The 17,115-nt window shown below is 35.8% G+C and overlaps 1 protein-coding gene across 1 annotated transcript in view; it reads right to left on the minus strand.

Annotated features, from left to right (window-relative positions):
• Positions 1-17,115, minus strand: part of CUL3 (cullin 3) — a gene marked incomplete at its 5' end in the record, with an annotated part of 80,033 nt that overhangs the window by 57,845 nt on the left and 5,073 nt on the right. The window contains one exon of the mRNA XM_008588383.1: positions 2,752-2,865. Coding sequence (XP_008586605.1) covers positions 2,752-2,865 — 114 coding nt within the window. The remainder of the gene's footprint in view (positions 1-2,751; positions 2,866-17,115) is intronic.

The raw sequence follows: 17,115 nt of genomic DNA on the forward strand, positions 1-17,115 counted from the left end.
ATACCTTGGGCAAAACTGAACAGAACTATTGTGGTAAAAGCTTAACTGGAACATAATCAAAGTGAATGAAAGGTGAGAAAAGGGAGCTAGCAAGTGTCAATATTTGTGACAAGACATTTACCTGTGAATGACAGACAAGAGATCATAGGGATTCATCAGAAAATTTATTAGAATTTTTTTTGAAGATGAGTGGCTTGAACAGGTCTAATGCTGATTAATAAGATCCTGGGGAAAAAAAAAAAAGGCAGAACCCGAAAATACTTAAGATTCCTGGCAAGATAGAAGGAATTCATAGCATAAGTGATTCATGGCATAAGTGGAGAACTGGCCTTTGACAGAAGAGGAGATACCACCCTCCATCAAAACAGGAAGGAAAGGGCCGGCCCGGTGGCACACTGGAGAGTGCGCCGCTTGGGAGCGCGGTGGCGCTCCTGCCAAGGGGTCGGATCCCATGTGGAGACCGGTCCCCGCTCACTGGCTGAGCGCGGTGCGGGCGCAACACCGAGGGTTGCAATCCCGTTGCCAGTCGCAGTACGGGCGCGACACCGAGGGTTGCGATCCCGTTACCAGTCAGGAAAAAAAAAAAAAAAAGATAAAAAAAAAGAAGGAAAAAAAAACAGGAAGGAAAAAGAAAAACACAAAAGGGAAGAAAACACAGGTAAAGTTTTAGATTTAGCGGCAAGAAAGAATATCGTTCCTACCTGATGCTTTCTCTTTCTTCTGAGAGGTAGGTCATTTACTAAGAGTGTGAAGACCAGAGGGAGAGCTGGAGGTTTGAAGTGAAATAACTGGTGGAACGAGCTGACTAGAGAAAAAGAGTGAAGCTGCTGGGCAGTGAGGTGGGTTGAATGAAGGTCTGTGACCACAGACAGACAAGTAGTGGCACTGATGTACCCTGTGTGAAGTTTCCTCCAGCAGAGACACAGGAAAGGTAAGTCACCAGGTTTATCCAGCATTGTGGTACTATCAGATGGGGTTTGACGAAAAGATGAAGGGATAAGAAATATCGATACCGGTTAATTTTTACTGAGTGTGTTACTATGGGCCAAGCCCTATAAGTGCTTTACATGTTCATTTAAGCCTCACAGCTACCCTACCCAATTAGTACAATATTATTTTCATTTTATAAATGAGGAAGCTGAGGCATGAACTAATTAATTTCTTGACCATGGTGACATAAGCAGTAGAGGCAGGCTTCAAGGTTTGAGATTCCACTGCAAGAAAAAAAAAGGAACTGAAAACAAATTTTAAAAATAACGTGTGTGTGTGTGTGTGTGTGTGTGTGTGTGTGTGTGAAGTTTTAAAATATTTCTTTTGTCAATATAGCAATGGACAATGAAATTACATATGATTTTCTATCTTAGTGTTAGATAATGGGTATGGAATTTAAATATTCACCAAGACCAGCAGCAAGCTAACTTATTGCACATTTACATGCCAGATATTATATGTTTCCACATGCAATCTCATTCACTCCCAAAATGATAATACAAGGTGAATCTATAAGCTGGTGAGGAAAATGAGGCTCAGAAAAGCTAATAATTTGTTATACCTTTTATCAAATCCCTGAAAAACTAAGTGACCTTTCCCTGACCCCTTTGCCACTAAGCTATTACAAAACCAGGGGTAACAGGCCTGACTGAATTCACTCAGCAGAACAAAAAATTTTACAGCTGTTTGTTCTCACTGGAAATTCTTTCTAAACATTGCTTTATTCTGTTAAGTAAAAAGAAACTAGGACAAGTTCTCATCTCTGCATTGCAACTAAAAAACAAAAGTAAAGAAACTGAAAAAAAAATTTGAAAAGAGTAAAACTTTGGAAGAAAATCATTATGGCCAATTCCCAAGCATAAGCACTGAAAAAATAAGTCATCAGACTTTTTAATTTTATAGTGACACAATAAAATTAATGAATCTAGCTTAATTCTATGATACTGAATTTTAAAAAATAAACACAGTTAAATCTTAGCTCAGGTCAATGTTTTCTAAATTATCTTGCTGAACAGGATTTTTCTGACTGATAAAAACAGGAACAGCAATAATAGGTCAAAAATTGAATACACTGATATATCTGAACAGCCTAATATCCTTAAACAAGACTGGCAGCAATCATGCATTACAAGGATTTACTATTTGGAGTAACAAATGGCAGCTATTAAAAGATAATTATTAGGAAAATATTTGTATTAATATGACATACTCTGTCACTGAAGATATAAGGACTTAAGGTTTTTTTGGGGGGTTTTTTTTGTCCTTTTTGAGACTGGCCGCACCGCGCTCAGCCAGTGAGCGCTGTGAGCGCACCAGTCATCCCTATATAGGATCCGAACTTGCGGCGGGAGCGCTGCTGCACTCCGAGTGCGCCACGGGCTCGGCCCGAGGACTTAGGTTTTAAAAGACTGTAAGAGAATATTTAGCTTCTGTCTCTCATGTTATCATTTAACCACCATTACTTAAGAAGAGATGTTAAGTAATAAGACTTTTCAATATTTCACATTTTGAAGCATAAGTGCTAAATATTAAAAAAAAAATTAAATCATTTCCTTTCATTTTCCATTCTAATTTTGCAGTTTGAAAAATTAAGATGTTATTCACATGGACTGATGTTGGCCATCACAAAGGAAATACTGTTTGTTTAAAAAATAAAAACAAATACCACTTTCCATACTGAGGTGTAACATCCAATTTGACAGAAAGTCATTTTGTTTTAAAATGCTTAACTTCTTAAAGGAAAACAAAAAAGCTACTTACCATATACATTAGTATGTCTCTAATCATCACCATAGCTGTTTGATGATCATTCCAAGCTTGATTTAGCGTTTGAAGAAAGTTGTTATTCAATGAATTTAGTACATCTTCTCGTACCTATTAACAGAAAAGATCATTAGTTTATTATACACACACACACTCATATATATATATATAGTACATGTACCTATCTGTTTAATAAAATAATGAAGTAGAATCTTTAATTTTAAATCAAAGAAATATGTTATATTCCAGTAGAAATATTTTAAGTTATAACCCATACACAGATGACTAAGAAATGTTTATGTATAGTCCTGAACCATAAAGTAACCTGGGTATTTCTCAGCCCTCCAATGACTTAACATCGCAGTCAGAATAAAATCCTAAATTCTTATAATAAACACAAAGGCCTTACAGAACTGGCCCCAGGCTACTGCTGCAAGTAAATTTCCTATTACACCTTCCCTCCCCCATCTTTTTTTTTTTATTGATTATATATATTTGTACAGAATATACAGAATCAAATGGTACAGAGTCAAATATCAATACATGTGTACAAATGTGTACAATATGTGATCAAATCAGGATTAGTATACTCATGTTTACAAAACATAATCTATCTTTGTGACCCTTAACTAGTTTCTCACCAATTCCCCTCTCCCTCCCTCTTTCCCACCTCTAATAAACACATTCTGGTTTTTCTGGGGGGGGGGGGGGGATTTTGGGAATTTAATGTATCATTGTGATTCTTTTTCTTTTTTTTCTTTATTTTAGCTCCCACTTATGAGAGAGGACATGTGGTATTTCTCTTTCTATGTCTGGCTTATTTCACTTAAGATAATTTTCTCTAAGTTCATCCATGTTGTTGCAAATGGCAGAATTTCATTCGTTTTCATGGCAAAGTAGTATTCCATTGACTATATATACCACATTTTCCTTATCCAGTCATCTGTCAATGGACATTCAGGTTGATTCCAACTCTTGGCTATTGTAGATAGTGTTGCAATAAACATGACTCCCCCATCTTTTAATAATGATTGAGAGTACCAATTTTGCTGCCAAATTACCTGCCCTCTAGTCCCACCTCCCTGACTAGCTGTGACCTCGAGTAAATTACTTAATATCTGTGCCTTAGTCTTCTTATACGTTAAATGGTATCTTTCTTGTAAGATTGAACTAACACCTGCCCTCTAGTCCCACCTCCCTGACTAGCTGTGACCTCGAGTAAATTACTTAGTATCTGTGCCTTAGTCTTCTTATACGTTAAATGGTATCTTTCTTGTAAGATTGAACTAACACTAGTAACACACTTAGAACAGTGCCTGGCACTCAGTAAACACTCAAGAAACATAAACTATTAACTTAGTACACTCCAGCTACAATGACCTTCTTGCTAAATACAACAGTGCTCTGCCATTTCCAAATACCTGGTACATATAAAACTGTTTATTTCATCTCCGCCCTCTAAAACCATGATTCACTTCCAACATGGAGCACACTTTCAGGATATCTGCTTTTCCATATAAAGTTCCCTTAAGTCTGAAATGCCTTCCTAATCTGCCTTGGACTGAGTGTTCCCCCAAAACTTGCCCCCCACTGTGATAGTGTTAAGAGGGTGGGAAACCTTATTACAGTAATTGAAAGGTGGAGCCTTGAAGAGATGATCAGAATGCAGGACCATGCTGTAATGAATGGATTAAAAATGGTGGTTATGGGCATGGTTCTGAGGGCTTTAAAAAGAAGGTGAATGAGGAAGTTAGTCTCTCTCTCTGCTTCCACCATCATGCAATGTGAGGGGTCACTGTCACCATCAATAGATGTGTTCCTTGGACTTTAGCCTTCTCAGCCTCAGAAACTGTTAAGCAATAAATTTTGTTTTCTTATAAATTATCTTGTTCCAGGTATTTTGTTATAAGCAACAGAAATACATAATCCAATCCAACAGAAATACATAATCCAACCCTGATAAGACTATTTAGAATTAAAGAATTCCTTTCCATAGACCACAAGCTTAGTATTTTTCCGATCAGAAGTTATTCACAACTACTCCTTCCTGCTATGCTAACAGCTTACTGGAAAAATTAACTGATTAGGAAGCAGAATCCAGATTCTGATTCTAGCTTTATCATGGAGAAGTAGTGTATTTGTCCCAAGTTCTTATAACACTTTGGGACTACACTGTCAACCTCTCCAACTCTCATGGCCTAGCTTAACTCTCAATAACTCTATCCTAAATAGACATTTTATATCTCCAAATATCCTTTACCACAGATAATCTGCACTAGTGGTTAAATTTGGGGGGGTTGGGGAGAATCTGAAGTCACGGTGTTTTTTTGAAAAATGTAAACTATAATGTGTTTTGACATATACAGATATTTATAAACTCAAATTATAAATAATAGTCATGTATTGCTTAATGATAAGGATACAATCTGAGAAATACATCGTTAGGTGATGTCTTCACTGTACAAATGTCACTGAGTGTACTTACACAAACTAGATGATATATCCTACTACACACCTAGGCCATATGATACAGTCATTATAGTCTTATGGGACCACCATCAGAAATGCAGTCTGATATTGACAGAAACATTGTTATGCAGTGCATGACTATACATGTAAATAACATGCCATTCCACATTAGATCTAGTATAAGTAAATGGCTGGAAGTGCCAAAGATTGAAAGAAAATATATGCAATATACATACTATGGGAGAATAAGTCCAAATTGAGAAAACAGTATCTAATCTATTTTTTCTTATATATTGGGGGGAAAGTGGTCATTAAATTTTAATAATGGAACAATACATGTAGTCTACTAAATGTATAGTATGAAAACTACTATCTAATTTAGTATTTTATTACATATTTAATCTTTTGTTCACAAGACTAAGCTTCCTGACTTCAAGATACATCACCCAGAAATTATTCCATAAATACGTTGACTGTTATCAAAAGAGATAAACATCTGTATCGGTTAGTTGACAGTTCTGTTAAACAAATACTTTTATGCAAAATGAATAATATATCATTACCTCCAATTAATTAAACCTAGCACTTCTCAGACACAAATCCCTAGGTAGTTAAAACTAAAAAAACCCAAAAAACAAAACAAACAAAAAACAGCAAATTGAAAATGTGCCTATTTACAAAATTCTTCACCAAGCACCATATTCTTTTACTGAACTACTAAATTTTGAGTAGCAATTAAAATCATGACAATGGTAGAGGAAACTATACTACACACAAGAATAAAATTACATGTGCCAAACATGAGAATATTTAGCCAATTAATTATTCTTAAGGACTTCAGTAAACTTTTGTTTACCTCTGTTATAAAATCAAGTTAAATGTTAACTATATTAAAATAACCCTAATTTTGGAACAGACGAATGTACCTGACATATTTGTTGAATGAATGAATGAAAAACTGACCAATTAAATAAAAAGTTAACATTATAAAATAAGACATGTTCTCTAAAATCGCTGATTTATATGACTGAAAATAAAATATAAAAAGCTTATGTAATATTTATAATTTATATTTATACATGTCTTTCAACAAAAAAATACAATCAACTAGCACAACGTGTTATAAATGCCTTATTTGCATCATACTTCAAAAAATTATCCTGACAAATCAATAACAGTGAATTTTACTAGGCAGAAAATAGCTACTTTTGGGCCGGCCCCGTGGCTCGCTTGGGAGAGTGCGGCACTGGTGGCGCTGAGGCCGCAAGTTCGGAGTTCGGATCCTACATAGGGATGGCTGGTGCACTCACAGGCTGAGCGTGGTGCAGACAACACCATGCCAAGGGTTACAATAATACCCTTACTGGTCAGAAAAAAAAGGAAAATAGCTACTGTTAAGAGCTAATTTTGTTGTGTTTACTTTTGAAAGATTATGCATACAAACAAGTAACTAAAAGAAGTAAAATAAATGCTTCAAATGTACTTGCTGCAATCTCTTCTCTTATTCAGATCATTCCATGAGCAATAAATTCTTCCTCTAATATTGCCCTAGAAAAATATTTTTCTACTGATACATGAAAAGTGAATAGCTAGTTGTTCAAACACACACAATAAAATGGTAGGAATGACAAAAATTCAACCTTTATGAAGATTAAAACAGGTTTTTAAAAAGGCGGTGAGTTGGCAAATAAACCAAAATACACAGTAAGTAAACAAAAAAGTAAATTATTTCATAAATTACTAACATAATACAAAAAAATTAAAAAAGAAAGTGGGGACAACATGGGAGGAGGGGTAACACTGTTAATCTCACACTCTAACACAACCATCATTATTTTTTGCACCAACAAGGCAAGTGGAAGGGAACCCTGCTGCAGAGGCGGTGTCAGAATCAAAGGGGCCCGTGGATCAAGTACAACCAGCGTTATCACTAAAGAAAACCTACTTTAAGGTTATCCAGATGAAGAGTTGAAATTTGAAGGATAAGAGAAAGAGAGACATGGAAGAACAAGTAGCAACATCAGGGAAGCTGGTAGTAGGATGGGACTAGCTCTGACAGAAAGGATGAAATGAGTATTTGAGAACTGATGGCTGTTCGTGGCACTTAGCCTTGAAACAGAAGAAAAGAAAGTAGCTCAGAACAGTGGATGGAAAATCCAGCAGAGAATTAGAATCACCTGAAGGGCTTTGAAAAGTTGATTTTAGTCAAGAAAATGAGAAGACATACCAAAGACTGGGAGAAAATATTTGCAGAAGACATCTGATAAGGGACTAGTATCCAAAATATACAAAGACATCTTGGAGTAAGAAAAACAACTCAATTAAAAAACAGGGAAAGACCTAAACAGACACCTAACCAAGGAAGATATAGAACTGGCAAATAAGCATATGAAAAGATTTTCAACATCATGTGTCATTAGGAAACTTCAAACTAAAACAACAATATGAATACCACTACACACATATTAGAATGGCCAAAATCCAAAACGCTACCACCACCAAATGCTGGCGAGGAAGTACAAGAACAGGAACTATCATTTACTGCTGGTGGGAATGCAAAATGGTACAGCCACTTTAAAAGACAGTTCGGCAGTGTCTTACAAAACCAGACACACGTTTATGACCCAGCAATCACATTCCTTAGTATTTACCTAAATGAGTTGAAACCTTATTTTCACACAAAACTCGCACACAGGTGTTTATAGTAGCTTTATTCATAATTGTCAAAACTTGGAAGAAACCAAGATGTCCTTCAGTAGATGAATGGATAAACTGTGGTATCCAGATACTGTAATATTATTCAGGGTTAAAAAGAAATGAGCTATCAAGCCATGAACAGACATAGAGAAAACTTAACTGTATATTACTAAGTGAAGGAAGCCAATCTGAAAAGGCTACATACTGTATGATTACAACTACATGACATTCTAGAAAAGGCAAAACTATGAAAGCTGTAAAAAGGTTAGGAAACCACTGACTTAAAAGAGCCACACTAGCCTAGCCGTTTCTGTTTCTTCCCTTTGCAGAATTTCTTCAACATGAACATGTTCTTATATTGTTGTAATAATAATATTTATGCAATTCTGAGTCCTGATTTTTTAAAGTCACTGACTGACATTCGGCATTAATCTTTGCTTTAGAAGAATACCTAACTATATCATATCATTTCCAAAGAACCACAGTAATCCAAAGAAAGATTTTATTACAATGAAACGTAAGAAAAAAATGTCACTTGAGAATTTTAAACAACTGCAAACCTGACACCAGAAGTATAATTTATAAAAGAAAAAAAAAAAGATAAATTGGACTTCATTGAATTTAAAAACTTCTGTTCTGCAGACACTGTTGAAACAATAAAAAGCTACAGACTAGGAGAAAAATCAAATGACTTGTATCCAGAATATATAAAAAGTCTTAAGACTCAGCAAAGAAAGTAAATAACTCAATTAAAAAATGAGCAAAAGACTTGAACAGACACTTCACCAAAAAGGACATGCATATTTTTTGTGGAAAAACAGAATTAAAAGATAATATGAATCTTTCGATGAACTTTTTGAAATACCTTCATACAGATACAGAAGACAATATTGCACATGATCAGATGTTTAGCAACATTAACCATCAGGGAAATGTAAATTAAAAGCACAATGAAATACCACTACACTCCCATGAGAATGGCTAAAATAAAATAATGCTGCCAATGATTCAGAGGAACTGGAACTATCATACACTGCTAGTGGGAGCACAAAATATTATAGCCTCATAGGAAAAGAGTTTGGCAGTTCTTATGAAGTTAAATATGCATTTACCATATGACCGAGCAATCCCACTCCTATGTATTTACCCTTGAGAAGTGAAAACTTATACATATTTACACTAACCTGTGCACAAATGTTCCCAATAGCTCTATTCATAATCAGGAAAATCCATATAAAAAATGTCTTTCAACAAGTATATAATAAATGGATAAGACAGTCATGGTACACTTATACAACAGAACATCACTCAGCCATAAAAAGGAACAAAATATTGATACATACAAAAAAGCACTGATTAATTTCAAAATAATTATGCTCAATGAAAGCAGCTTTCACAAAAGGCTACAAACTATGGTTCCAAATTAAGATTTTATTATCTATTAATTCTATTATTCCACAAACTTTCTGAAGTACCTTTGTATTACATCATAAACATAAGTTATGATGCCACAAGCATTATTCATAAAAGCAATTTAAATGCCAAACAATGTAAAATGTGAATTACAAAGTAATTTGAGTGTGTCAACCTTATAAACCACTCTGCAACAATACAAATTTGCATACTACATTCCTCATTTCTGTGAATACAGCTTTCCTTGCATTTTAAAAAAATTACATCTTTGGGCCGGCCCGGTGGCGCACTCGGTAGAGTGCGGCGCTTGGGAGCAGAGAAATCATATCAGTATCTTTAACAAAACACTAAGATAGTCACTGCAGGGAAGACTTTTTTCTCAGTTGCTATCAGAAGATTCTTCTATAAGTAATTTTACTTACATGTATATAGATAGAGAGAGTTGGTAATTTAACTTCAAGCATTTTAGAAAGAGCGCACTACTCTCACTTTCAAAATCAAATTCATTCTTAGTGGCAATATTCCCTACTGTCATTCTCTGCTTTAAGTATTTAAGCTCTTAAACAAATGAGGTCCTAATATTAAATATCAACCACCCATCCAAAAGAATATATAAAAAGCTTTCCCCAAACTGACAATTCAAATATTTATAACTGCTGCCAACAAGCAAAGCAGGGTGCTAATAAGGCACTATGGGGGGATACAAGGTGCACTGAATCACTTTACAATCTCTGTGGGACAGAAGGGAGGAGCCGAATATTAGCAGGCATATGATCTCAGTACAAAGCAGAATACAATGAATATTACTAGAGAAGTCATGAGGTTCAAAGTAAGAGTACAGAACAGGTATTAGGACAACACATTTTCATAATTTTATACATAAAGACAATTTGCCACAAGTTGAAACAGATAAAAATCATCTAAATTCAGCATCATTTTAAAAAATGCATTCTTGGTTCAAATATTCTTCCAAACTTTTTTTTAATATCACACCTTAGAAAATCAGAATTTCTCTGTAAGTACAAAATAGCTCCATGAAAAATGGTTGCTTTTCACTTACTGGTTAGAAAGGAATGCAAAAAGCAAAAAAGTAGTATGCCACAGAAGGATGCCACTATAAATTGTCATTTGTAAAGTACTCCATTCCCAATGGTTAAGATAATGATATACATTAAAAGCTATTATATTATTAGTACCACAGTTAAACTCTGAGTAACAGAGACACTGACAGAATTAAGTAACAAAATATATACAAAGCAGGGCAATATGGCAATTTGTATTTCTGTTCTCTTGAGTACCATGGAAAAAAATCAGTTTCACAAGATTGTACAATCTGGTTCCCAGCATATTGACAGACTCCAGTCTCAAAAAACCAGAGGTATACAGCCTAAAAATCACACTGTTTTTAAATGGTGGTTAGATTTAGTAATTAACTTGGGTAGGTAGAGGTATCACTCCACATACAGAAGACAAAACAGATCTCAGCAGTCTGTAGCTATAAACTATGGTGGTTTCCATTTTGACTGCAGTATTATTCTTAGGGATTCATTTCAACAGGACGATTGAATGCCAACTACATGTAAGAAGCAAGAGACACAAAGATGAGAGAAACAGGCACTAGCTCATTCATTCACATATTTAATAATAAGGACATCATCAAAAACTACAACAGAAACATGACAGAGAGGGGTACCTGCCCTTGCACCGCTTACAGTCTACTCAAAAACTTTAAACAAGAATAGCTGGTACTTAACATAGGCAAACTTGCTAAACAGCAACATTTTTAAACCTGGGTTTCCCCCAACATCATCTCTCTTCAAACCCTTTCAAAGTAGAAGCCATTCAATTTCCTATGTCCCTCATATCCCATGATTGCTATCTTCCTGACTCTCTAATAACCCCTTTTCCCTCATCCTATCCCCAAAAGCTTCTTCCTCTTTCAGCCGTTTCCCCTCATATTCAGGTCACTCTCCCCAGATCACATTCATTAAGGGTTTTTACACCCAGCCTTTCTCTTCTTTCTGACTCCTGTCATCACCCTGAGCAACTCCCATATTCAATATATTGTATTCTCAGTTTCTTCCAACAACTTTAAGTTAGAAAAAAGGACAGGACAAGATAGCAGGAGAACTATAGAAAGCAGCAACGAAGCACGGAAAATGGCATTCATACTAAACATTTTGCTCAATCTTCTCCACTGCAGTCAAACTCTTTTTGAAGATGAAAAACCAATGGCTCCCACCACCAAAAGAATAAAACCCACATCCCCTACAATGTTTTCCCAAACCTAGTCCAAACTACTTTCCCACTCTCATTTCCTACAAATCCATTTGAAGACCCTTTATGTTCCATATAAACTGATCTACCTCACTATGCTCATCCCTACTTGCCTTTTTTCATATCATTTCCCCTACTAGGACTATATTTTGCCTTTGTTCTCATGATGAATCATTAATAGTCCTTTAAGGCTCATCAAAAGTCACCTCCTCTTTCGACCTTGCCCTGAATTCCTCAAGCAAAATAATTCCCCTTCAAATCCATTTATCTCACTAAAACTATTAGCTTCTTGGTGGCAGGCATCATATCTTATTTATCTTTGGATGGCCGAAATACAGGAGAAACTCAGCTTCTGTGGGCCTCTAAACTAAACCTATCTTTGCTAACAAAATCCTTATTCCCAGGTGTTTCTATCAATATCCCTCTTAATTCACTGCAGTCATATTTTGTACATAAATGCCATTTAAAGTATCTCTTTAAATTCATTCACATTTTCCTAGAAAGGAGGGAAAAGCACTCAAAAAGCTTTATTAAATAGTTAAGTCTGTTTAAAATAATCGGCCCACAAAATAGTCCAGAGCTAACTTTAATATACCAACTTTGTTTCCACAGGCAATTAGTACCCTCGAAAAACATCTTATTTTACCCACAAATAAATATAATATTTAAAATGCTGGCTCTTCTTTCCTCTCTAAAAATGGGTAGAAAATCAATATATTGAAAAAGTAGTTACACACAGACATCATTTTCAGCAGGTGAGACCATACATACAAAAAATAAATGGTAGGCTGTGATTTGTTCTACAAAAAGACTTCAGTTAACAAAGATTCAAAGAAGAAAGTCACTTAAAAACTCAAACTATGTCCAGTTCAAGGCTTCAATTTCCCCACTTGATCAGGATTACAAGTCACAGATCCAAGTATATAAATCCAAAACATAAGTTCTATAAAGGTAGGGATCTTTGCTTGATACATCGCAGATGCTTAGACCAGTGCCTGACATGTTCTCAATTAGCAATTTTCTGAATAAATGAAAAGTGAGCAGGATGAAACTCTTCTGACTCTGCCTTTCTCCCATTCAATCACAGTAAGATATTATTTGGAGAATAGTACAGATAGAAAGACTTTGGAATAAATGTTCCTTTTAGCAACAAGAAGCTGCTTCTAGAGTATTTTAAAAGTCAACATCTCTTTTGTTCAGCTATTTTTTAAATAGGAAAACAAACTTTCAAAGTACAAGAACTAACATTTATAGATTTATGAGGCTACCATATTATTCAGTTACTACTACTAGAGTATTAATTTGAGAGAAGAAATTAAGCATAAGACAAATCTAAGAAACCTGTTAAGCATTACAAAATAGAGATAATAAAGCTCTTGCCATATTAAAACTAAAGTTTCTCTGCAGCTTTAAGACACAACTAAAAACTGAAATGGTTTTATTCTGAACACATATTATGGCACAGAAATAAACAGCAAACTGCAAAAACTATGATCTGCCTAAGTCTTAATAACCGAAACTTATCAAATGACACATAATCATTACATAACTTTAAAGCTCTTTAGGCTAAAAAAAAAAAAGACCTAATTGTATTTATATATATATATATATATATATATAGATAGATAGATAGATATATATTAATATATATATAAATATATATAAATAATCTGAAATCCAGAAAGTTCTAGTAATTTGTTGAAGATTATTAGCAGCAGAATTACACCTAAATCCCAGTTCTCTCTATTTTCTACCTAGTGGCTTTTCCACTAAGTTATTTCTTATTATTAAATATGGAGTGCTCAACAGAGGGTAGAAGAAGAAAGGTAAGTCCTTCTTTAGTGCACCTGAGCCTAGAAACTGTCAAGTTTACATCCCAAACAGCAATCTATAAAAGGAAAAGGCTCTGTCTACCCTTACCCTGCCTGCAAGGAACAGAACTGATTATCACTATTTCTGAATTTAAAACTGTCTTTTAACATTTAAAACACACACGAAATGAGTGTCAAAAATCACAACTCTGCTAAATAAATGTCAAAATTAAATTATTTTATAATTTAAGACCTTAAAGTACAACTAACTCTGCAGCCATTTTTCAGTCTACAAAAACACTAAATGTTTCAATTCCTCATGGTTCAAACTTGGGCCCTCTTTTGTTTCTGTGATTTCATCTACTTCTAGGTCTTTCAATATCATCTGTATGTTCACAATTCCCAAATTTACATTTTCAGTTCAAACTTCTCAGAGAACTAGATTTGCATACCCAATTTTATAGGTATCTTAAAATTAACCTATCCAAAATGAAGCTCCTTTTTCTACCCCATTCCCTATCAGAGAATGGAATGACCTAGCTAGCTGGCCAAAAACCTAGAAATTATCTTGGAGTCTTCCCTCTTCCTCATTCCCTACAATCAATCTACCAGCATGTAGCATGCTTTCTACATCCAAAATATATCTTGAATTTGAAAATTTTTTCTATATTACCACTATCACTCACCTGAATTACTAGGTTACTCCTTCCTGGTTCCCTTACTCCAACTCTTGAAGCTTATTCACCACACAACAGCCACAGCAATATTTTAAAAACTTACATCAGAGCACTTCACTGTCTTGCTTCAAATCCTCAAATGGCTTCCTAACACACATGTAATTAAGTAGAAAGCCCTTCTGCCATGGCTTCAAGGCCTGGCATCACCTGGCTTCTGCTTCTCTCTCCAACCTCATCTTGTCCCATTCCTCCCCTCCACCAACTCATTTTGTCCTACAAAAGCAGAGTTGAGAAGGTACAACAGAGACTGTATGGCTCAGAAAAACAAAAACATTCATTATTTGGTCCTTAACAGAAAAAACGCTGTATAGCTATTCTTTCTGCCTGGAACGCTCCTTACCACTTTTCTCATGAGCACCCATTCTTCAAGTCCCACTCCGTCAAACAGCCTTTTCTTGACCTATATGTGGTTTCCCTCATCATTTTTTCTCTATCGACGCTGTATAGCTATTCTTTCTGCCTGGAACGCTCCTTACCACTTTTCTCATGAGCACCCATTCTTCAAGTCCTACTCCGTCAAACAGCCTTTTCTTGACCTATATGTGGTTTCCCTCATCATTTTTTCTCTATCGCTATATCCTGTTTTCTTATGTTTTATAACTACACATTTGTTTACTTATTATCTGTTCCATGAGTACAGGAATCAGATGTACTCTATTTACCAACACCTATCTTACACCTAACCCAGAAGCCTGGCAAATAATAAACATGTTTGAAAGCTGAATTCTGTGATGAGAAGTCTTACAAGGATACCTTTGAGGCTTTTACAAAATAATATATAATTTTAAAGTCCTTAAATCTGTAAAGCAGAACATTTTTCTCCAGTGTAATCATGCTTTTTAAGCTATTTTATTTAGAAAAAAGAAGTTAAAGAAAAAATAATCTCTGTGAAAGCTGAAATGTTGTAGGGTTTACTAAAGCAATACAAGAGTTTTCTTACAGTGAGGCACAAAGGCCACATCACACTAAGTGTTGCTTTGCAGTCTTGAGAAATTTACTGAATTCCTTTGGGTCTCAGTTTCCTCAAAGGAGACATTCTTCTGGATAATAATAATAATATACTAGTAGAAGTGCTTTTTTTTTTTTTTTTTTTGGACTGCTAAGGGGATCACAACCCTCAGCACGGTGTGGTCAGCACCACACTCAGCCAGTGAGCGCACCGGCCATCCCTATACAGGATCCGAACCCGCGGCCTCGGTGCTCCCAGCGCCACACTCTCCCGAGTGGGCCACAGGGCCGGCCCAGAGTGCTTTAAGTTAGAAAAATAACATTTATATTTTCTATGCCTACTTTAATTTTGTGAACTTATTTGTAAAGCCAGGAATCAGCTAGCTACTTTCATTCCGAAGTGTCCTCTCTGGAACCCTCCTTCATCTGCCTTCTGGTACTTTGTACTGCTCTGCTTTACCAAAAATATTTGTCAAAATGTTCATTATTCTTACCCTGAAATCTAGGCACAAACTATATAACAAATCAGTCCCGATTCCATATAAAAAATATATTTTGTTTGAATTCTTCAATGTGAAAAGATGGGTCCTGAATGTCTATACCATAGCACTGAAAGTACTTTGCTTTTATATATACACACCTGTATATTACAGGTATGTTTGGTGAGTGTGTGTGTGTGTGTGTGTGTGTATACACATAGTCAGTTACACAATACACACACATACACGTGTATATATTTACACACACACGTGGGTATGTGTGTATATATTTATACACACAGTTACACAATTCAGCTAACTACCAAAGCATAGCGAACAAAAAATTGATGAACAGAACAAACAGTAATGCTTTCAGAACCACAAAAAAGAGTATATTCTGTGAAATTAAAGATAGGTATTTTGACACCACAGGACCCCAAACCATTCTCTCACCTTCCAGTCAAAAGGTGAAATACAGACACAGGAAATATTGATTTTCACACAAACTACACTTTTGCACATTATATCAGTAATACCCTTAAGACCCATTTAGTAGAACAAACTGAGATTTCCTACATCAGGAGACAAAGATTTTGAGACACTGTATGATGGCCCTGCCTGTTAATAGCTTTCTTTTTTGTGTGTGTGTGTCTTTTGTCTTTTTCCGTGTCCGGCAACGGATCGCAACCCTCAGTGTTGCCCCCGTACTGGACCGGGGACCGGCAACGGGATTGCAACCCTTGGTGCTGCCCCCACACCTCGCTCAGCCAGTGAGCGGGAACCGGTCTGTATGTGGGATCCGAACCCTCGGGCGGGAGCGCCGCCGCGCTTCCCAAGCGGCGCACTATCCAGTGCGCCACCGGGCCGGCCCAATAGCTTTCTTTTGATAGTGTCACCTTCACACAGTAATATTATATTATAATTTAATAGCCATATTATTATATGGCTATTAAAATTTTTACATAAGAGTAAATATGAAATAAGGTAAGTAGAAAACACAAAAATGAAAGCATGAATACTAGAAGGGGGTTCAAAAACTTAATTCAATTGAAATAAAGAAATCAATCAACAGACATAACTGTAACTGGTACATTTCCTAGACAGAACTGAATGGTCAAATTAGTGTTTGTGAAAGATAAAAAAATTAAAGAACATTTTCAAGATTAGGCAATATATCATTAATGATTGTGTAAGAGAAGTAAAATTAAGAATTTAGCATATAGTTTTAGTATTTATTCAGCATAATCATATTGAATATATTTAGGGGATTATATTATAGGGAACTGTCTATATTTTGAAAGGACAGTTGCTATGAACTGAATGTTTGTGTTTCCTCAAAATTCATATTTTGGGGGCCGGCCCGGTGGCGCACTGGATAGTGTGCCGCTTGGGAAGCGCGGCGGTGCTCCCGCCCGAGGGTTCGGATCCCACATACAGACCGGTTCCCGCTCACTGGTTGAGCGAGGCGCGGGGGCAACACCGAGGGTTGCAATCCCGTTGCCGGTCCCCGGTCCGGTACGGGGGCAACAC

This window comes from Galeopterus variegatus, unplaced genomic scaffold (genome assembly GCF_000696425.1).
Source record: "Galeopterus variegatus unplaced genomic scaffold, G_variegatus-3.0.2 Scaffold4798, whole genome shotgun sequence".
Taxonomy (NCBI): Eukaryota; Metazoa; Chordata; class Mammalia; order Dermoptera; family Cynocephalidae; genus Galeopterus; species Galeopterus variegatus.